At 44.5% G+C, this 23,462-nt stretch overlaps 1 protein-coding gene and 1 long non-coding RNA gene across 3 annotated transcripts in view; one reads left to right on the top strand and one right to left on the bottom strand.

Annotated features, from left to right (window-relative positions):
- Positions 1–35: 35 nt before the first annotated feature.
- LOC133370267 (uncharacterized) lies at positions 36–17,049 on the bottom strand. Of its 2 annotated transcripts, XR_009759110.1 has the most exons (5): positions 16,917–17,049; positions 14,543–14,594; positions 11,040–11,110; positions 10,610–10,747; positions 36–990 (listed from the first exon to the last, which is right to left on the bottom strand). It is a non-coding gene; the product is annotated as an uncharacterized LOC133370267 (long non-coding RNA). The 2 variants fall into 2 exon arrangements; XR_009759109.1 differs by lacking the exon at positions 16,917–17,049 and having other exon boundaries at positions 14,543–15,198.
- EHD2 (EH domain containing 2) overlaps positions 14,488–23,462 on the top strand; it is a 52,634-nt gene continuing 43,659 nt past the window's right edge. The window contains exon 1 of the mRNA XM_061596350.1: positions 14,488–15,710. Within this exon, the coding sequence (XP_061452334.1) occupies positions 15,313–15,710 (398 nt within the window). The 5' untranslated portion in view covers positions 14,488–15,312. The remainder of the gene's footprint in view (positions 15,711–23,462) is intronic.

Raw genomic sequence — 23,462 nt, 5'->3', positions numbered from 1 at the left:
GTATACAAGAGTAAAAAGCTATGATTGACATCCTAATACAGAGTCAGTCACCAAACATTTTTTACAAATCACACACTGCATGACAATCACAATTGACAGCTGCTATTCTACGGCACCAAATTTATTTAGATTGCAGAATTCAGACTTTTCTGATGCAAAATGTGAGAGGCTTAATTAATGTGAAAATCTCTATTGAGACCCCTGGGTATAATGAAGTACAGTCACCCATTGATTGTTATAGTAGAAGACAGCTAAGCCAGTTCTTCTGAATCAGGGGGAGGTGATGAATCCCAGCCACTGAAAGGCAGAAATATAACCACATGAGCTTTAGTTATGCATTTGGATTGTGCTTTAATATTAAAAAGAAAAAGCAGGCAGTTGTGAAGCATACAAAGACCATGAGGGGTGGTGGTGAAGGAGTCAACCCATTTTTGCTCTGAGGATAGAGGTTGGAGGGAGCCACACCACAAATTTTAAAACTGGCCAGAGAGCTACACTGAAAATTCATTTGAATGCAACTTTCCCACCCATTCTTGTCCCACTGGTTGGAACAGGTGGAGGGTGCTCATTCCATAAATACAGAAAAAGACTGGAGATGCCCATAGCATGAACTTCTTGTTTTCGATTCAAAACTGTGATTAACCACGAATGTTTGCCCTAATATAAGAAGCCGCAATAATCACTACAGTGGGACTGCAACCCCTGCGTTCATATTTGTATACTTTGTTGCCACTTTTTTCCATTGGTTTAGAAAAGGCAGTAGGGGGAATAGTGGGGCCTAGTCTCTTAATACAAGTTGAAATCTCTGCTGCCTATAGGAATTATTTTTTTCTGCATTCCCCTACACTAGGCCTATGATGAGGAGAGGGAGAAAAACACTGAGGGAAATGTGTTAATACTGAGAACATGAAGTTGATCTGCTTTTCTTCACCTCGTCCTCAGTCATGTAGATTTTTCCATCACCATTGACATCACGATGTTTCACCCGCCCTGTTTGAAAGAAGAGCAAGTTTGTCATGCTGAGAAGGCCCTTAAATTGCCAAGAGAAGGCCCTTTCCCAACCCATTAAATTCTCAGGGATAGTGCCATGAAGGGTTGGAGCAAGGAGCTGGGTTCAAATGTGTGCACAGAGAGAGCTGTCTCACTAGGTGACACTGGCAAAGTCTCTGCCTACCTGGTGGGTGTGAGGATAAAGTGGAACAACTCCTACATACGCTGGCCTTAGCTCCATGGAGGAAAGGATGGATACAATCATGATTAACAGTAATGATAAATAAAATGATAAAAGATATTGTCTCTTATGGAAAACACTTTGCAGGTGAATCATGAAGGATGCAAAACATTCAAAGCTCATTTGAAGCCGGGGTTCCTGTATTTTTCCACAAGGACCTCAATTTGCTTGTTTAAGTGAAGCCCTGAGTAAAAACAAATATAGAAATATCAGCAGTGTCAAAAAAAAAAACAGTCTGGAGCCAAGCAAAGCTGGCTTCCACAGACCTGTGTAAGGTCTGCAAAGTATGCATTTTTATTCTGCTTCAGCTAGTTACAGAAGAGGAACAAAACATGAATCCTTCAAACTTTTACTTAGCCCACCCCCTTTCTTCCTGACATCCAGCAAGCATTTTGCCTGTACAGTTGATTGTAACCAACTAAGCCCTACTCGAGGAGATAAGAGAAAAATCAACTCCTTTGAAATGTGGTGTTGGAGGAGAGCTGTGCGCATACCATGGACTGCGAAAAAGACAAATAATTGGGTGTTAGAACAAATTAAACCAGAACTATCACTAGAAGCTAAAATGATGAAACTGAGGTTATCATACTTTGGACACATAATAAGAAGACGTGATTCACTAGAAAAGATGATAATGCTTGGAAAAACAGAAGGAAGTAGAAAAAGAGGAAGGCCAAACAAGAGATGGATTGATTCCACAAAGGAAGCCACAAACCTGAACTTACAAGATCTGAACAGGGTGGTTTATAACAGATGCTCTTGGAGGTCGCTGATTCATAGGGTTGCCATAAGTTGTAATCAACTTGAAGGCACATAACAACAAGCCCTACTCAAGAGTAGACCCTGTTAGTCATGTCCATTAATTTATATGGGTCAACTCTGAGTAGGACTAGCAATGACTACAACCCTCTATTTGTAAGGCTATTTTTCTAGCACTTGTTGCATTTTTTCCACATTCAGTACTTTTGCAGAATTTTGAAGAACTTGTGGCCCTCATTCTCTGGCACTTCTCTCTCGATCATTGGGGAGGGAGTGGAGAGAGATAACTTAATTGTTGTAAACCGCCCTAATTGTTGTAAACTGCCCAGAGAGCTTTGGCTATGGGGCAGTATACAAATGTTAATAATAATAATAAGTTTTAGTCCATTCCCTGCACCCCATGTGTGAAGGGTATTTTGGCTGCAGGATTTTGGAATTTCCTGACAGTCAAAGGTATAAGTAGAGGGGAATATTCTGCAGGTATTGATGGATTTTAGATTCTGGTTCATATAGAGGAATTGTGAGCCTACTGAGAGTGCTTTCCCCTTACCATTGGGCAACTCTATTCCGTCTCTACACATTATGATTGCCAGAGCACACTTTTCTTCCAAAGCAGATGACTGGGCTCCTATGCTGGCCTCAGCTCAATCCCATCTGTTTAGAAAATGAGCACAGGCTCTCCCTCCCATGACAATAATTCTGAGAGCATGATCTGAAACATTATTTTTGAAAATGGTCAAACTTTTAATGGTGTTCCCATGTCACTGCTAAACCTTATACTTGTATTAGTCTATACCCGACCCTACCTGCTAACTTTCACTATCACTGCTGCTAATCCATGTGACCCACAGGAACAACATTACACTGGCTGTAGGGCTGGTTTTCCACTTGGAGCATTCTGATGGCCTGGAGGGGGAGAAGGCATCTGCCTGCCCCTCTGAGACTTGCCATTACTCCTGGCTGAGTACTGCAGTTCCTGACCACATAAAGGCCCAGTTGTCGTTGAGACAGGACATAGTTAAACCATAGAACTTGCTCTCACAAGATGTAGTGATGGCCAGCAACTTGGATGGCTTTAAAAGAATTAGACAAATTCATGGAGGACAAGGCTATAATAGCTGCTAGTCATAGTGGCTATGTTCTACCTCCACTGTTGAGGCAGTATGCCTCTTAATACAAGTTGCTGGGAATTGTAAGTGGGCGAGAGGGCTATTGCCTTCAGGTCGTGCTTGCGGACTTCCCATTGACATCTGGTTGAGAACGGGACACCGGACTAGATGGGCCTTTGGCCTGACCCAGCAGGACTGCTCTTGTGTTCTTAAAGAGTTCATGTCTCCTGCGCCAGCCAGATTACAACCAACACCCCATTTCTTCACAGAACACTGAGCCACTCAGTGTGCTTCAGCATAGAGTATCTGGCAAACAATGGGTTCACTGGATCAGCACACCTGATATCTACAGTACCTACAAGGCTGTTCAGAGTGCTGCATGGATTTATGCAAAATATGGATTGTGCAGCAGCCCTGACATACAAGCTAGTAAATACAGCACCAAAATCTGCTCGAGGACACCTTTGAGGAAATTTTGCCATTTTTCTGTTTACTATGACCACCACTAGGGGAAGAATCCACCTAGAAGTATGCCCCCTTCCTAATAACACCCAAAGCTTCCAGAATTTTTCAATGGGTAATTCTACAAAAAACATTTTCATAAAAATCCAGTTTAATAATAAGGAAAAGTCCCATCCCCCCCACTCTCGCCACTCCTTTTAACCTGCAGCTTCCTGGGCCAGCCACAGTTCATGGATGTTCATGGTTTCAGACCTGTCCTTATCAAAGTCAGTGAATATATTCTGTGGAGTGGAAAACAGAAGAGATTAATATATTGAGACTTGATATGTACACAGCAGCCAGTGCAATGAACTGGCTAAGAGAAATCCCCCTTTCAAATCTCACCCCCTAGAAGTCTCACCTGTGTACTCAGTTTAGGCACTCTTAGGAAAGTTATGGTTTTCTCACCTTCAGCCCTCCCATCCACACTGTGAAGGCCAGGGCTGGCACTAGGCTTCAGGAGATCTTCACAGTGCTGCACAAAACCCACCTCACTAGGGCTGGGAGGATCTGTCAATTTCCATTCTCTCATTTTTCCAATCAGAAATTTGGTTCCGTACGTTCTGCGGCAATTTGCATTTGTTTTTTAAATCCTCATGAAAATTCTTTAGCATTTTTAATGCAAAGTTCTACTGATGAACATATTTTTCTAGGTAGTTTTGAATAATGTACACGTTTTGCAAACAATTTCTTATAGAATGCATTTTGGTATGTTTTTTCTCTAATATATTAATTTTAAAGCACATTTGCCCCTAATACATGCATTTTCGTAAGCATTGTTTAGATAACTGCATCACAAAATTCAGATAAGCTCAAATTTTGAAGGATAGCTTTGTTTCAGTTCTTGTATTGTTTCAGAAAGTGCATATTTGAGCTATTCATCTTTAAATGTTAACTGAATTGAATTTCTCCCCCATCCCTACACCTCACTTCATGCAGCCACACATTTTTTTCTTCTGACACAGTGACAGTAACACTTCTTGACTCCTTCTTCGCTGGTTGATGCAGTGCCCCTGCCTATAGATCTATGGGTCATTTGAGTAAATTTTGGCTACCCATCAAAAGCAACAGCACCCACCACTAAAATGGACATTCAGGAACCAAGCAAGGAGAGCAGAAAGTGGTGGCACAGCCAGGTCAGGCCAGTGAGGGGCACCTCTGAGCTACTGGGGCCCTTGGCTGGTGCCTGACATAGCTGACAGCTGGCACTGGGCCTGATAGGGGCAATAATACTGCACTGGCCTACTTTACAGCACAAGTTGATGGGACACTTCACCTGCTAAATTTCTGCAAGTCTGACTGTACAGGAGCAGGGCTACTAAAAAGAAGAAACTATGAGATGAGGCATAGTGCAATGAGACACTAGCCTTGTTTGTTTATTCTCAAAACATTTTATACCATAGTAAAAAGAGCAATAGCTGAAATACCTCAGTTCTAAAGTTTCCACATCAGTTTTATCTGATCACTGCCTTGGGTCTTACAGGCCACATGTGATATCAGTGGTTCTTAACTTTAAGAATTCTTGGTGGCAGAGCTTGTTGGAGGCACTGAGGAAAGCAGTCTGTAAAAAGTCATTTTCTCAGCCATCCTGTTGTTTGTTTTGCCTCCCTGAAACACCCCAGGAGAATAGCTCCCTTGATCCAAAATTGTATTACCAACCAAATGACTAGAGTAACACCAGATGCAAGTGTCCCAATTGGGCAGAGGGTGGTGGTGGTGGTGATTAAAATTTAAAATGTTTCACCCACCCTTCATCCAAAACGTAAAATGTTTTACCCACCCTCCTTTTCTGGGAAGGTAGTATCAACTGTGGACTACATGGGCTTATACTTCAGAACCAACATAGGGCAAATATAGGTACAGAGATATGGATGCAACATTGGTCCCTCGATTGGCAGGCAATTCAAAGCTTGTGGATCAGCCAGTCCTAATATAAACAGAAGGAATCTGACCTACAGCAGTACCCTTCTGCCTTCCAGCTAGTTATCTCAGGGGCCATAGGTTAAAATAGCAACACACACACACAATCTAGCTGCCCATGAATAAGACCTGGTCCCAACAGTGATGGGCGCGGGTCAGGGTGATGCTTTGACTCCTGGCCTTTTGTCCCATTGAATTTTGTACCTGCACTCACCTGCCAACCCTTTAACGTTTCCCAAAGCTGCCTAAACCCATAGAATGTCAGCCTGCCTGTTCCGCTGTCCTGTTATAGGTTGAGGAAGAACAAATGAACCACTAAAGCAAAAAGGCATGCTATTTCCTTCCTGTGCCTTTTATAGCTATGAGTGATATTCTTTCCCTTCTCTCTCCCAGAAAATTTGAATAAAAATTATTGTAAAAAAAAAAAGAAATCAGATGCTGACTATAGTCAGGGCAGTTCCTATATAGAAACATATCTAGATGGCATCTCCCCTCTCCTTGTGATCAGTTCTGAAGCGTACAACCCAACCCACGGGAAAGCATCTTAAGGAAAAGCAGGTGTCTCTTCCCTCTCGAGGCTGCCTGAATGCTCTAAGTAAAACGCCTGTCAGCTTGACATGCCTGTCAATCACATGGTTAGGCAACAGTGGTGAAGGTGAGCAGTTACAGCAAGGTATAGACTAAGACCGGCTTATGATCCTAGTATATAAATGGCTTGGGAGGGAGAACCATTTGAAGGATTTAACATTTTAAAATACACACACACATTTTATACTAGGTGTATAATTGCTCCCACCCCTGATGTTGCTGAACTACAATTCTCATCATCCCCAGCAGGCAAGAATTCAGCTGAATTCGGATTTAGCATCAGATTTTTCAGTGGTCTGGATATTCTCCATCTTTGCGGTGCTATCCTGTTTGCTCCGAACTTCAGTGGCTTTCCCCCAACACCGTTTCCCCCCCCCTTGAATATTTCCTCAAATATATTGCTCTTGTACTGTTTTTACTCACAGCACAGCTCTCTCTCTGCCACCCCCACCACTCCAAGAACCCAAACTCCAAACAAGAGGAGAAAAGCCAAGTCTCAACCATGTCGACTCGAGGAGGAGGAGGTGGGGGGCACTGAAAGCTGCTTTCCTCCTCAGCCGGTGTCTGCTTGCTTGCTAAAGTGAAAACAGACCAGCCACAGTCACAGCAGAGGCAGCAAAACTGCTTTCCTTTTCCTTATCAATATTTTCTTTCAAATTATCAATATTTTGTCTTTCTTTCAAAATATTGGTATTTTCTTTCATTTATCAATATTTCCTTTCAAAATATTAATATTTTGAAAGAAAGTATAAATATTAATATCAATATTTTTGGACAGGTAAAAGCAGCAGAAAGCGGACAAAGGACGAACTCCAACTGATACTGCCTGCTAGGTTGATGGAATGCTTTCAAGGTGGCACCAGCTAATGGATCCCGGCCCTAATCCCCAGCAAGCATGGCCAATAGCCAAGGACTGTACTTGTAGTTCACCAACATCTGCAAAGAGAGAGACTGTGCTTAACTATATTTTTAAATAAAAAACAGCAACAGAGATGCAGAGGCCTGCATGGGAGCCCTGATAGTACCGTGTGATTTGGAAGGAAACTTTGTTCTTTACATCTAAATGTGTAGAAACAGGTTGCAGTTGCCCGGCAGTGAAAGGAAAGCACTCTTGTGTGTTTTTTAATCCTGTACTAGTTTTTTTGAAACAGATGTGACCCTCAGTGGGTGTGGTTAAAGAAGGAGAGGTAGGCCGGACCACCAGGAAACCAACCGTACCTGGCTGGAAGATTATTTCTTGACTTATATTCCTGACTAGCATGATGCAAAAAACTATATTCACATGGACTGTACAGAATAGACAGAGTGAAATTCTGTTTCTGAATTATGTTCCTGTGAAGTATGTCCTGGATGGGAGTACCCCAAAAATGAGGGTTACTTATAGATTGAAAATCTCTACCCATAAGAATGTGGTTTTTGGTTGCAAATCCAACTTCCCAAGAATCTTTGCTGCATGTTAAAAAAAAAATTACACCAAGTGTCTAGTCCTCATGGCTGCAGAAACCGATGAAATTGTGGGCAATTCCTGCAGAATTTCAAGAAGGAAAGAGAGCCCAGGGATGGGGAACTCTGTATGTTTTCTGTAGGGGAAGGACTGTAACTCAGCCCTAGAGCATCTGCTTTGCATGCAGAGGTCCCAGGTTTGGTTCCTGGCATCTCCAGCTAGGGCTAGAAAGACCCATTAGAAATTCTGGAGAGCTACTGCCAGTCAGTGTTGACAATACTGAGCTAGATGGACCAATGGCCTTACTCAATATAAGGCAACTTCTATGTTCCTAGGCGCAGGGCTGGTTCTAAAGGGCAGCCAGGTGGGGCACTGTCCTGAGGGCCCCTGGAGCTACAGGGGCCCCTGAGGGGCCCCTCCGCTCACCTTCCACGATCTGCAACAGCAGCTGCGGATTGCAGGGGAAGAGCTTCCGCCTGCCCGCGATTCCCTTGCCCCACCTACGTGTCTCCTGCCTTTTAGCATTGCCCTTAATGAAGATGGTGGCCAAGGTTTCCCTAAGGTGATGAAGCCCCTGCTGCCATCTTGGTTGATGGCAGAGATGCGCAATCAACCAAGATGGTGGCGGAGGCTTCATCCCCTTAGGGAAACCGTGGCCGCCATCTTGGTCCATCTAGCTCAGTATTGTCAACGCTGCACACACACACACACACACACCAGGGCCCGGGGAAAGCTGATGCCCAAGGGCCCCGGCATGCCTGGGGCCGGCCCTGCCTCGGCAGTATCCTATGCTAGTCCTACTCAGAGTAAACCCAGAGAAATTAAACTTGGTTGGCTACACCCTTGTGGTCCTCCACTGTATATTGCTGGACTCCAAATCCCATCATTCCTGATCACTGGCTGTTCTGGCTGCATCTGATGGGAACTGGAGTCCAACAACATCTGGAGGGCCACAGGTTTCCTGCTGGAAATAGAATAAACCATGCAAAGCAAATAAAAATGCACATTTGCTTACTAAGCAGAATTTAGTTGGATTTGTAGAATCCAGCTTCTTTTCTTTTACAGTATACACTTTCAAAGCACTATTCTCGCTAATATTGCTATATCTGCTTTTTCTCAGGGTTCCACTTAAACAAGAAAACAACAGAGGTCCTTGTGGGAAATTTTGGCAAGCCCTGTCTTCAGATAGACTTTGACAGCTTTGTGTCCTTAATGGTGCACCTGGAAAGTGTTTTCTGTAAGAGACAACTTTCTCACTTTATTATCATTATTGATAAATCACATGTGTATCATTCCCTTCCTCCAAGAACCTAAGGGTGATAAATGTTATGCTGAAACCAACATTCACACAGTGAGGTCAATGGTTGAACCACAAATATTCAAAATGGGGTTTTGCCGCAGTATTGTCTGTTCAGATGACATGTTCCTCTTAAGGTGCAGAATAACAGCTAATAGAGACTATCAACAGACTTAGGGCACGTAGCAGATTTCTGGCAGTGCATCAGGCTCAGATGCTGAATCCAGCTGCTATCAGAACAGAAAAAGCACAGAGCTTTTAAACAGGTGCATGAATCTGATGCATCTGATGAAGTGGACTTAATCCATGAACACTTATGCCATAATAAATATGTTAGTCTTTTAGATACTGCAAGGATCTTTGTTGCGCTTAATGCAAAAGACTAACGGGAAATATTTAAATAACTATTTTGTGATAATACACATATGTAAATATGTATAAATACAAAGTTTCAGGTAATTTTTAAAAACAATTCACAGATCAGTGCAGAAATGGGACAGAACAGACTTATGAATGAAAACATGTAAAATTGACAAGGGCTGGTAATAGGCAGATCCATCTATCCCTAATTTTGGCATGAGAACGTTTCTGGGTTTTTTCCCCACCAGGGTGTTGTAAAAGCCGAGGTGCTAATGAGGATGGACTAACCTACATGACTGAGAAAGAGGTGAGGAAAAGTCAGTTGACTCTGCTAATTCTGAACACTTCCCCCCCACACTAACTTCCTCTCTTCCTCTCCCCACCCTCCACCCCAAGACAGCATGGAATTCATGGCAGACTGAGGCCCACTATCCCCCCCTTTTGCCCTTTTCCACAACAGAAGGAGGTGAGGAAAGGAGTGTGAGATCATCAGTTTGAATCCCTCTAATAGTAAACTCAGTGCCCCTGTGCTGATAGAAATAGAGCCAAAGCAGGGCCGCTGAGACACAAAAGGCAGGTATCAGTATGCTCAGAAGGGGGGTACCATGAAGTTTACAGAAGAACCAGTGTGGTGTTAATGGTTATAGTGTTAGGCTAGGATCTGGGAGACCACTCAGCCATGAGGTTCACTGGGTAACCTTGGGCGAATCATAGCCTCACAACCTAACCTGCCTCACAGGGGTGTTGTGAGGATAATATGAGGAGCCCAATGGATACTCATTATTCACCAGGAGTCAAGGAATGTTGAGTGTAGGTAGAAAAGAAAAATGGGAAACTGAGGGGCTAGAGTGGTTTGACTGGCTTGGCCCCTAATGGCTTGCATTTTTTTCTGGAGGAAGATGTGGTTGGTTGGCTAGACACCAGAACAGAAGCACACCTATTAGGAAGGGCTGAAGATCCATCATAACATTTTGTTACAGGTCCCATATGTGAACTTGATAGCCCCATGCCTTTCAAGAGGGCAGCAAAACAGGGGAACCCACAGAGAAGAAGGTGGTTTCTCTTTGCTCAAGAGGACTCCTTTAATGTTAAGAAAACATTAATTTGCACATTAATTTTTCTATCTCTATGAAGAGAATACCCTCCATCTCTCCCAAGCAGTGTGGGTAACAAGATCCCAGCACAACAATGGGTGACAGAGTTGTATTCACATGAGTTTACAATGTAGCTCACTCATTACCTAGTTTTTAAATTTAAAAATTTGGCTCCTCCGTCCCTTTGTTCTCAGAACAAAAGTGGTTTGCTTTTATCCTCAGCCCATTCTTATCCTTCCCTCCTTGTGTCCTCTGCAACTGGCTACTTTTGACATTAATTAAAAGTCAATCTAAATTAAAGCTCACCTGGTTTCATTTCTGCCTTTCAGTGGATGGAACTCACCAAGTCCACCTGATTCTGAAGAGTTGACAGTCATCTCCCACTCTTCTGATAGTCCATGGATGACTGGAATTCATTATGCCCAGGAGCATCAAAATATATTTCTACATTCATTAAACAAATCAAATTCTGCAATCAGAAAATCTGAATTCTGCAATCAGAATCAATCAAGCACTGTGGAAAAACACCCATCCATTTTAATTCTATAAAGCAGCAGGATGTGATTAAAATAAATCTTCTGGTGTCAGCATCTGGCTTATAGCAGAAAAGAAGAGCTATTTAATTTATACAGAAGTACGAAATGTACACATAATATAGTACAAAATTATTTTAGAATACTATATTTTGCTTTTGATTTATGATAAAGTTCAGACTAGTACCTGTAGGGAAATTTACCTGTATTATTGTAACATTTTACTGATGTGCATTGTTGTAATGATCTTATGTAACCACTTCATCAGGTCTGCCTGAAAAATTAAACATAAATACCTTAAATGAGGGGTGAGGAACATTTTTCAGCCTATATATGCACATATATAGGTGATAAATTGGGAGTCCAAAGAATATGGAAATATCTCCAGATAGCTGGCAACCCTTCTTTGGCAAATCTCTGCAGCTATAGTCAGGCTAATGGCAGGCTGAAAAATTCCAGAAATCAATACCTACCTTGTAAAAATTTAGTGAAGAAAACAATTTTTTCATTTGCAAACTATAAATCCAAAATATCTGTAATAGCACATTGGACAATTTCAGATCTACATAGTAAAATGTCGTATAAGCCAAACATAATGTATTAGTAGCCTCCATTTTTTTTCATCCTTTGGGATATTTGTTAAGTAAATTTGTCCTGAAGCAGATACAGTTGTCTTACAAACTTCACTTTTGAGCAATGACTGTCAAATTGTGTTTCTGGGGTTTTTCTTATTAGGGGTTACTCTATGTCTGGTCACACATGGATATTGATTATCCCCTGCAATGGGCAGCTGGAGGATAGTATTGGATGTGCACACCATACATTTAAAACACATCCCATCTGCCTCAAAAGAATCCTGGGAACTACAGTTTACTGCTCACAGAACTACAATTCCCAGCACCCTTAACAAAATACAGTTCCCAGGAAACCGGAATGCAGAACATCAGGGGCCTTCCAGATGTTGGGCTCCACCTCCCATCAGCCCCAACCAGCATGACCAATGGTTAGAGATGACGGTTGTAATCTAGCAGTGTCTGGAATAGAGATGGAAGGGTATGTCAGTTTCATTTCTACCAGTTTCTCATTTTTCCAATAGCAAATTCAGTTCTCCATATTTCTGCAATTTGCTCATTTTTTAAAAAAATCCTCATGGAAATTCTTCAGCATTTAGGGTGAATGTATCCTAATAAATACATTTTTGCGTGCAAATTTGACTAATGTGCACATTTTTGCAAGCAACCTCCTAGAGTTGCATAGAATGCATTTTGGTGTGTTACGTTTCATGAATATGTATACTTTCCCCTAATATATATGCATTTTTGTGAATATTGTTTGGTTGGAGAATTGCATCGCAAAATTCTGATGTGCAAATTTCAAAGGATGGCTGTGCTTCAGTTCTCAGATTGTTTCAAAAAGTCAACATTTGATAAATTCAGCTTTAAACACAAACTGAATAAAATTCCCCCCTCATCCTTAGTCTGGAGGGGCACCAGGTCTCCATCCCTGCCCTAAATGGTCTGGATAAAGGCCACCTCCACTATGCAAAGCTTTCACCTGCACATTCCGCATGACAACTGATTTCACTTTTGAAGGTCTTGCTCTATGTGCCGACAGGGAGGAACTATAGCTTACATATTGCTCCAGAGCATAGATCCCCAACCACTGAGCCCAAATATAAGAAAAGGGAGAATGTCCAGATACAGTGGAACAGACTGCCTTGGAAGGTTGTGGACTCTCTCTTGTTGGAGGTTTTTAAGCAGAGGCCAGGTGGCCATATATTGCAGAGGCTGTACTAGTGAATTTTCAGCATCAGCAAAGGGTTGCACTAGATGATGTTTGAGGGCACTTCCAACTCTATCTCTGTGTGTGGTGCTTTACAGAGTAGAAGAAGAGAGTTACCCAAGCATCTTACAATCTAATTTGCCACAGGAGCAATAACAGAAAAAGGGGAGAAGGGAACAATGTACAGTGATTTTAGTTGCATGTACTTCAGTTTAGCTACAAGGTGAGTTATACCAGAGCACTCTTGCATACAGAAGGTACCAGGTTCAGGACCCCACAGACTGGTGCTTTATTGCGACTGTATTCTGCAATATTTTCTTGACACAATAATAGTTCATTAGTGGTGGATTTTATTTTGTTTTATTTTGTTCTGCAATGCTTCCTCAACGCTACCATATTATTAGCTGTCCGGACAGGCTATGGCACAACAAAAGTGGGACAAAAATAAACCAGAATATTTGAAGTATAATAAATTATGGGGTTTCAGCAGAAAGTTAAGGGATGTATGCACTAATTAGAAATGAAGCAGTGTGACTGCCCCAAAACTTTTCAGGTGCAAAAAATATTGAAAGCAGGATTGTATATGACCACCTCAATCACATGAAGAGCACAAGTCTTCATAAATAGCCAATAAAAAGGATGTCTGGAGGAGCCCTAGGAAAGTGATGGGGAAATGCATTGAAGAAAGTGGGGGGTGGATGTATGATTAACAGAATGGCGTATAAACACCCTGAAGGCAAATCAAGACAAAAGCTCATTATCATACAATCTCTCCCCGGCGTAAACAAATCAGAACGAATGCTCAAGAAAGATTGGGCATTGTCTGACGTGGATGTAAGCTTTGTGCAAGCCAATCAGGATGAATGCTCAATTAGCAGGTGGGCTGGAGGAGCCCACAGTCTGTCATGATACTGCCCTGGGACCCTCCTCTATGGTTGGAAGCTCATTCTGTCCCTTGTGACGTCCTTCCCTGGTTCTCCCTGTCAGGTTCCCACCTTCTTGTGGCTACTGCCTTTCACTAGGCACCACCAGGGATACCACCAGTCCGGACCATCCTTTATATGGTTTCTCACTCCGCTCTAGCACAGATCTCACTAGATCCCCCTGCTAGGCAGCACCACCAGTCACGTCCTATAACCAATACTCCCAGAGACTTTGCCTGAGTCTCTCTCTAGCTGGTTACTTTTGTGACTGCGTGCTTATGCTGTTCCCAACCCCCTTGTATCTTTATAGATAACGCATACAACTCTGGGTTGCTCTGGATACTTGAATTGTTATTATTCCTCCCTTCACCGCTGCCACCATTAGATACTGTTTCTGTTCAGCCTTGGTAATTACCTTGCCCTCCCTTCTGGTATGTATATCCCCCAGCCAAGGATCAGGCCTTTGGTAAACCAAATAAGTATTTATTCAATATCAGAAATAACAAGATTAGTTTTAGAATGTTTCACAAGCGTATGGTTTCATCTAATTCCTGTTTTGTACTTGACTTATTATTAATCAGAACTCCAACTCCCTCTTTCTCCACACTCCCAACATCCACCCAGATTCAACTGTCATTCTTCCATTTATACTCCCAGCCATTCAAACGCTCAGCCAATCATCCAGCATTCTACTGCTCATGTACTCCCCCCTCCTCGTTAACTCCACTTACCATATGTCTTCTATATAAACAGCACTTACCATATTTACACTATAAGCAGGAACATCACATCCCTCCACATTTATTTTGGACTCCCACTTCCTCCCTGCACCACATGGTGGCATCAGAGGCCTTTATTTGCCAAACACACATTCTTGTAACTTTGGGGGGGGGGAGGAATGTGTATCATTTTTTGTGCATTACTTGTTCTCAAGTTCTTGGACATCCCAACCCTTCCCCTCCCTTCCTGGATAATTTATGTTAATATACCCTGCTCCCTACCTCTTGGCAGCCACTCGTCTTGACAGCCAGCGTCTTCTTCTAAGCAGGAGTCCTCGTCAGATGGGAGAAAATCAACATTAAAAAAAACACCACCACCAAAAGGGATTTTCCATCTGAAGCTGGCATCGGTGTGTGACACACACCCCACTCTGCCCTTGCCTGCACTGCTGTGCCCTGGCTTCCTGCCTCTCCCCCCAGCATTCTAGAGAAGAAAGTGAGGTATTCTATTCAAAGGCAGAAGAACTCCAGTGATTCACACCTTGGAGCATTTCTTTCCGATCCACTTTCTTTAAATCTAGTGGCAAAGTGAATGTTTTTACACCCAGAGCTTGGATAATAAGCACGTTCAGAGCTGGAGGAATATCCTTGGACGATCTCTTGACTTCTGCAGAAGAGATTCTTTCCCTTGGGAATCTGCTGAGCTAAGCTCTTCTTAAGGATCTGGACCAACCCACCTAAGTCTCACTGATTTAGAAGATCTGAGGGTGCCACCCAAAGAATCTGTTGATCAGTTTGATCTCGGCTCCTTAAAGGATTAGAGGCCCACAAACTCATATTGGATACTCTTTGGGTTCTAGATTCCAACAGTCTTTGGGTCTTGCCTGCTTCTGTTGAACCAGATCTCATACTCCAAAAAGTCTCTAACAAGACTTTAATCTCCGGTGAGGGTTTCCTTCTCTACCACCACCGCTGCCACACCTCTGATTTCTTTGATTTAGAGCTTATTTCACAGGAAGCGGGCTCTGTGCTACTCTCATAGGGAAGCCAAAATGTTCAGCTGGATGAAGAAGAATGAGAAGAAGACCCCTGAAGTGATCCGCACAGTTACCGAGGGCCTGAAGGACCTCTACAAGAGGAAGCTACTGCCCGTGGAGGAGTACTACAGGTTCCACGACTTCCATTCCCCGGCCCTGGAAGATGCCGACTTTGACAACAAGCCGATGGTGCTGGTGGTGGGTCAGTACTCTACAGGCAAGACCACCTTCATCAAATACCTGTTGGAGCAGGACATCCCCGGGAGTCGCATTGGGCCCGAACCCACCACTGACTCTTTCATCGCCGTCATGCACGGTGAAACAGAGGGGATCATTCCAGGCAATGCACTCATTGTGGACCCAAAAAAGCCTTTCCGAAAGCTCAACCCTTTTGGGAACACATTTCTCAACCGGTGAGTGCCCCAAACGGGGCCCTGTTTCCCCCAATATTTTCTAGACATTGTGTGCATCCTTTGGTGGGACTAAGCTAGGAGGCAAAAGGGGTGTCCCAGGGCCTGTGTCTTCAACCCTTTCAGACCCAGGAAACACCTTTATTAACATCAACATCCAACATGACACTGGATTTTGATTTTATTTTATTTTTACCATATATGACCATATTTTCTCTCGGGATTGAACTGATAGAAAACTTCTCTCTCTTTTCATTTATTAGTTTTATAATCCACCTTTTCTCCAAGAAGCTTAAGATGGCAGATGATTAGAGTGCTGGACTAGGACCTGGGAGATAAGGGTTCAAATCCCCACTCAGCCATAAAGCTCACTGGATGATCTTGGGCCAGTCAACATGGCCTACCTCACAGGGTTGTTGTGAGGATAAAAATAGGAAGGAGGAGAACCATATATGCCACCTTGAGCAGAAAGGTGGGATATAAATGTAATAATAACATAAATAAAATATAAATGAATTTGTCTCCTCACAACAGCCCTGTGAGGTAGGTTGACCTGAAAGAGAGTAACCAGCCCAAGGTCACCCAGTAAGCCTAATTTGACACCCTAACCACTGCACCACACTGGCTCTCTCTCTACTCTTAATAGCCACTTTGGGGAGATGCCAGAAAAAGGTTGTATACGTTCCTTAAATAATTTGAAATAACAAATTAATAAACGAGTAGAAGATGGGATTTCAGCCAGTTCAGCTTATCTTGCAAGGAAAGAAAGAAGTCACACCAGCCAATATTTCCCCCTTCTCTGCCATTATTAAAGGGCCTATTAAAGGCCGAGGAATGGATGGATCTGCGCATTTCTTTCCATTTCTTGTTTTTCCAATCTTAATTTCAGTTCTTCACATTTTCTTCATATTTCCACAGCAATTTGCAAATTTTCATTCTAAAAATCCTCGGTGTCAGCCTTTTAGTGAAAATTTATCCAAATATACACATTTTTGCCATCAAGTTTCCCTAATATAATCAATTTTTGTAAACCTCTCTTCACTAGCGTGGGCATTTTAATGCACACTTCCCCCTAATTATAAGCATTCTTGTATGCATTGTTTGGCTGGAGAACTGCATTGCAAATTTTGAAGGATAACTGTGCTTTAGTTTGCGTATTGGTCTGAAAAATGCAAAATGTCTCTCCCAACCCTATGAGAGTCTGCCTACCTTTGCCTCTGGTTATCTTCTTACATATGCTTTCTCCTTCTCTTTTAAAAAAACATAACAAAGAGAAAATGGTGGTTGTGGCACTGGTGTGCGACCGACCTTAGATCAGCACAGACATGATCCTCCTGTGGGTATCCCTGAAGCCCAGTGGTCTAGAGAAAAAAGACTTGTCAGAGCTTAATTCAGAGGTGAGGAGCCTCTCAGGGATGATGGGAGTTGTATATTCATATGATATTTAGAGGGCCACAGGTTCCCTGTCCTTGGACTGGGGGGAACCCAGCTTCCATGCACAATGACATGCACTCCTGGGCCTAGTTGTTGCTGAGGTGGGGAATCTGTGGCTCTTCCCTTCACATGTTATTAGACTCCAATTCAGCCGCCCCTAGCCAGCATGGCCAATGATCAGGGAAGATGGGAGTCGTAGTCCAACGGCATTGGGGAGAGGGCTACAAGTTCCCCATTCCTGGCTTAATACAACCTGGATTTAACCCTTTAGAAATTGTCATTATCATTATTTTATTTAACATAATATTCTGCCCTTCCTCCCAAAGGAGCCCATAGCAGTCAACAACAAGAGACAGAACAACAAAAACATCTTAAAAACAAAAACGTCCTAAAAACCAAAGAGTCCAGCACAGATGCAGAATGGGATTATATTGCTTCTTCACAGTGGATGTTCTTTCTGAGAGAGAATTCCCAGCATCCAACCCGTGAAATTGCATTGTCCTTGAGACTTACAGCACCTTTAATAGCTGCATGACAGGACAGGCAGAAATCCAACAGGTGATGACTTCCCGTCTCCATGCTGGAAAAGCTTTGCCTCTGGAGTGCACATCTGTCCTGCAGCTCGTAAAGGTTCCAAAGCAGGCAAACTCCCCTATATTAGCAAAATTAACTAGCACTATAGAGTGCTCATGTCATTAGACATTAGATCCCTGGATCAATATTAACACCCCCTTGTTAGGGTTCATGCAAATAAAATAGTAATGCAGCATCAGCTTTTGCATGCAGAAGGTCCCTGGTTCAGTCTCTGGTATCTCCAGGTAGGGCTGGGAAAAGCTTCTGCCTGAAACCCTGGAGAGCCACTGCCAGTCAGAGTAGACAATATTGAACTAGATGGACTAATGATCTGACTCAGGATAAGGCAGCACCCTGTGTTCTTAAAAGGGGGGGGATGCAGCCCTCATGTTTTTAGATCCAGCCCCGTTCGTAGAGGTCCAATATGTATTTAATTTGCCCCCTTTACATCAAACAAGGGCCCTCCAGCCAGCTCCCATAAATTCAGATAGCAGCATTCACACATAATTCCACCCCAGACTCTCAGGCTTCAAAACCCAACTCTAACCACAAGCAATGGGCAAATCTGTCAATTTCAGCTTCTGTTCCTTTCTCCTTTTTCCAATCCTGGGTTCAGCAGTCCACATTTCCACATCAGTTTGCAATTTAAAAAAAAAAGTCCTCATGGAAATTCATCAGCATTTTAGTGCAAATTTATCCTAATATATACACCATGGTTATATGCATTTTTGCCTAATATGCACAATTTTGCCAAGCAATTTTCCAGAATATAATGCATTTCCCCATGTTATTTTTGCTAATGCATTTTTATGTACACTTTACCCTAGTATAAGCATTTTTGGGCATGTGAGTTGGGCGGAGAACCGTATTGCAAAATCTGGAGAACCGGAGATTTCAAAAGATGGCTGCGTTTCAGTCTGCGTATTGTTTTGCAAAGTGTGAATTAGGAAGACTCTCCTTGAACTGCGAATGGCACTGAATGTTGCCCCCCCCATCCCATTCCCTACCAACCACTAGCCTCTACTGAGCCAGAGCTTGGAAAAGTTACTTTTTTGAACTACAACTCCCATCAGCCCCAGCCAGCTGGCTGGGGCTGATGGGAGTTGTAGTTCAAAAAAGTAACTTTTCCAAGCTCTGCTGTACTCCCCCTTCTTGAGCTCAGCCCAGGAGTTGTAGCATCCCTCTCCAGTCCTTTTGTGTGGCGTGTTGCACATCCTGGCCAGCTGTCTCACAGAAGCAGGGTGTGTGTATGTGTGTGGGGGAAGCATTGCACAGAATACAAAGGGCACCTGTTTCCACCTAACCCATTCTTTCTGGTGGGGGGGCAGGGAGTGAAGTCGGAGAGTGGCTGGAGCTCTTTCAGGGGCGGGTTGGGGGATGTGAGCCCAGCTCTCTGGAATGCATCTGGGCTCTCTGTGCCAGGATGTCCCAATAATACCCCATCTCCTCATGGCTTGGAAAGAAATCAGCCTTCCAGATGTGCTGCCTTTGTGAACAGATGGGTGCTGTTCCCACCAGATGGGTGCCAGGGGAAAATGGAGAAACTCTGGGCCTTATTAGGGAAGGCATGGTGAAGATTGGCCAGAGAAAGAGTTGTCTTTTAGCCAGTAGTGTAGTGGCAAATTCAGAAGTGCCGGGTCCCTTCATGTTAGTCATAGCCACGCCCTTCCCCCTTTTCTGCTGCAGGGCTGAGAATGAGATCCTTGTTAATGCTTTCTCCCACAACAACAGATATGCCAATAAGCATGAAAGGGAAGAGTGTTAGCTACTTAAAAGAGTCTTCTTGGTAGCTGGCTCATCTCCTTTCACTCTGATTGGCTCCAATCAGCAAGAAAGGACAAGGAAGCATGTTAGAAGATTATTCTCAATGGCTAAGACATTCCCCTTTCATGCTGATTGACTCACAGGATGCTGGAGACATAGGGACCCTACTCCAAAAAAGTAAAGAGTCTAAGTCCCTCCAAGACCCTGGACAACTACACCCCTGCTTTTAGCCACACTCAGTCCTAGGGAGCCCACTTGCTTGTGATAGATGATGGATCAAACGTCTGTCATTTTGGGCTTCAAAGAGAGGCTCTTGGGATGGAATAACCAGGATTTGAACTCAGGCCTCTGAAATCCAGCAGAGGTTTGCCAAACTCAGTGCAGGATGAGGCTCTTATGATTGCACAGAAGGGTAAGAATCTCAGCAACCTCTTCAGTCACAGCAGAAACGGTCAGCTCTTGTTGAAACTCTCCCCCTTTGGGTTTTAACAGAAACGGAGCCCTCTCCTGGGGAAGAGTGAAAATGTGGCAACCGATACCTCTAGCCTCACACTCCTTTCCCACGTTTTGGGAACAGATGTCTCACATCCCCTTGTTTGTTCCACAATGGAAGCTTAACTCCCCTTCAAAATGGTGACTTAGAAAAGAGAAAGAGCCACCCTGCCCAATAAACTCTGTAGCATGGGGTCTGTAATATTTGCAATCCTCCAGATCAGTAAGTGCAGACTCCAGAACAGTTGTTAACTGAGCCAGTGTCTATATTGGGGAAGAGCGCGTACAAGGAAGGGGCTTTAAAATTATGGAAAGTACAGCAGAACTAGGATGTTAGTGGAACAAAAATTTAAGATTAAGGCAAATGGGAGATGCAGGATAGGGTGGTGCAAGGCTATTTGCGTTATTAACTGGGGGACCATTGCCAACTCCTTGGGTGACCAATGTTCCTCTGTCTTTAAAAGCTACACAGACAGGAAGACAAGAGCAGGAAATATTTTTCAGTGCAAGAGCTGCATTTCCTTATGGGGACCCTTCCAAGGGTTGCATGTCAGTGGTGGGCGGGGCCAGATGCAAAAGTGGGCGGAGCCCAGAGCTTGGAAATGTTACTTTTTGGAACTACAACTCCCATCTGCCCAATCCAGTGGTCCTGCTGGCTGGGGCTGATGGGAGTTGTAGTTTTTAAAAGTAACTTTTCCAAGCTCTGGCGGAGCCACGAACATCACTCTTACCTTTGTACAGTAGGCTACATTTCAGCCACGTAAAAGGTAAAGGTTTCTAGACACAGAGGCCTTGCTCTCTCCAGGCATCTTCGCAAAGAAGAGCATTGCAGTGCAAGGACACATGCCAGCCTGGAGAAAACAGGGCCAGTGAGGGAAGTGGCCTAGGGAGATGGGGCGTGGCCTGGACAGAGTCCTGAGGGCCAGACAGAGAGACCTGGAGGGCCACATTTGGTCCCAGGCCTGAGTTTCCCCAACCCCGCAGTAGGGAGACATTCAAAGCTCCCCCTCCACACAAACACACTGGCAGCCAGTAACATAGCAGCAAATTCAGAAGCACAGGGTCCCTTCATGAGAGTCACATCTATGCCCCCATTTTTTTGGTGCTGGGTTGAGAATGAGATCCCCGTTAATGCCCTTTCCCACAGCAACAGATGTCCCTGGGAGCTAATGAGCATGAAAGGCGAGAGTATTAACTACTGAAAAGAGTCTGCTCAGCGGCTGACTCACCTCCTTTCACTTTGTTTGGCTCCAATCAGCAGGAAACGAGAAGGAAGCATGTCAGAAGACTCTTCTCAGTGGCTGACACACTCCCCTTTCATGCTGATTGGCTCATAGGATGCTCGAGACATAGAGACCCTGCTGGGACCCTGCTCCCAAAAAAGTAAGGGGTCTAAGACACACACACACACCAGACCACTACACCCCTGCTGGCAGCACCAAGATGGCTACAGCAGGTTTATTGGTTTGTAAAGAACGTAAGAAGAGCCTGCTGGATCAAGCTAGTGGCCTCTCTGGTCCAGCATCCTGTTCTCACAGTAGCCAGCCAGCCATGTTTGTGGCCGTCACTGCCTCGTGTGGGAGCAAACCCCATAGTTTAGCTAGGCACTGTGCTTTTTTCTTGACCTGATGCAGTTGTGAAAGGCACAGACAGGACGGAGCCTCTGCAGGGAGAGGGACTGGCAATCTGGGGTGAAGGGCATTGGTTGTGTATTGGCATCAAGGAGGTTGAGCATCTTGTGAGGTTGGCTGAGGAAGTCGTGGGGACAGCAAGGGAGGGACAGCTCAAGACATTTTGCTTCCGGAGGCAAGGGGAAGATGTTGTGCCGACCTGTTCCATATACCCCACCTGGGTATACGGTTCAGCATCATGGTAGAGCCGAAGGTCGGGGAGGCGGGGTTGCTGTGGTCTATAGGAGTTCTTTCTCACTCACCGAGCACCCTGTACAGGTGACAACTGGTTTGGAGTGTCTCCACCTTGTGCTGGGCCAGAGAGACAGACTGGGAATTTTGTTGGTGTACCGCCCACCCTGCTGCCCAACAAATTCCCTAACTGAGCTGACAGAAGTAGTCTCGGAGGTATTGTTGCAGTCCCCTAGACTGTTGGTACTGGGGGACTTCAACGTCCATGCCAAGACTGCTTTATCTGGGGCGGCTCAGGACTTCATGGCGTCCATGACAACCATGGGGCTGTCTCAGTTTGTTACTGGCCCAACGCATGTGTCGGGACATACCCTTGATTTGATCTTCGCCACTGGACAGGGAGATGGTGATCTGGAGGTTGGGGTTTTTTCATCTACCCCATTGTCATGGACAGATCACCGCTTGCTGAGGTTTAGGCTTACGGCGACCCTTTCCCTCTGCAAGGGTGGGGGACCTATTAAATTGGTCCGCCCTCGGAGATTAATGGATCCTGAGGGTTTCCAAAAGGCTCTGGGGGATTTTCCGACTGAGAAGACTGGCGCTCCTGTTGAAGCCCTGGTTGAACTGTGGAATACGGAGATGACCCGGGCGGTTGACACGATCGCTCCCATGCGCCCCCTCCTATGTAGAGCTCATACAGCCCCATGGTATACCTTGGTGCTGAGAGCGATGAAGCAAGAGAGGAGGAGGCTTGAGTGCAGATGGAGGCGGACTCCCGACGAATGCAATTATGCCTTGGTAAGTGCCTGCTCTAAGCGATATATAGCAGCGGTGAGGGCAGCAAAAAAGAGATATTTTGCTGTCAGTATTAAGGCATCACTCTCCCGCCCAGCGGAGCTTTTTAAAACTGTACGAGGGCTTTTACATCTTGGCCCTCGGGATACTATAGATTCATCTGTAGCCCGCTGTGAAGAGTTCGCTGGACACTTCCAAGATAAGATCGCTTGCATTCGTCGGAACTTAGACTCCAATATTATAGCAGTTGGATTCAATGAAGCATCCAGATCACGGTCTTGTCCTCATTTATTGGATGAGTTTCAGTTGGTGCAGCTTGAGGATGTTGACAAGATCCTTGGACTGGTGCGGGCAACCACGTCTGTGCTGGATCCTTGCCCCTCTTGGCTGGTGAAAGCTGGCAGGACCGGAACCGCCGGCTGGGCCAAGGAGGTAATTAATGCCTCTTTGCGAGAGGGAGTGGTCCCTGACTGCCTAAAAGCGGTGGTAGTGGGACCGCTCCTGAAGAAACCCTCCTTGGACCCAGATAACTTGAACAACTATAGACCTGTGGCGAATGTTCCGTTCCTGGGCAAGGTTCTGGAACGGGTGGTGGCCGGCCAGCTCCAGGGGCTCTTGGATGACACTGATTATCTCGATCCGTTTCAATCCGGTTTTAGGCCTGGGTTTGGTACCGAAACAGCCTTGGTCGCCCTGTATGATGACCTTTGTAGGGAGAGGGACAGGGGGAGTGTGACCCTGTTGATTCTCCTTGATCTCTCAGCTGCTTTTGATACCATCGACCATGGTATCCTTCTGGGAAGGCTCACGGAGTTGGGAGTTGGGGGTAATGCTT

This window comes from Rhineura floridana, chromosome 15, assembly GCF_030035675.1.
Source record: "Rhineura floridana isolate rRhiFlo1 chromosome 15, rRhiFlo1.hap2, whole genome shotgun sequence".
Classification (NCBI taxonomy): Eukaryota; Metazoa; Chordata; class Lepidosauria; order Squamata; family Rhineuridae; genus Rhineura; species Rhineura floridana.
The sequence above is the reverse complement of the archived record's forward strand: the minus strand, read 5'-3'. Positions and strand labels throughout refer to the sequence as shown.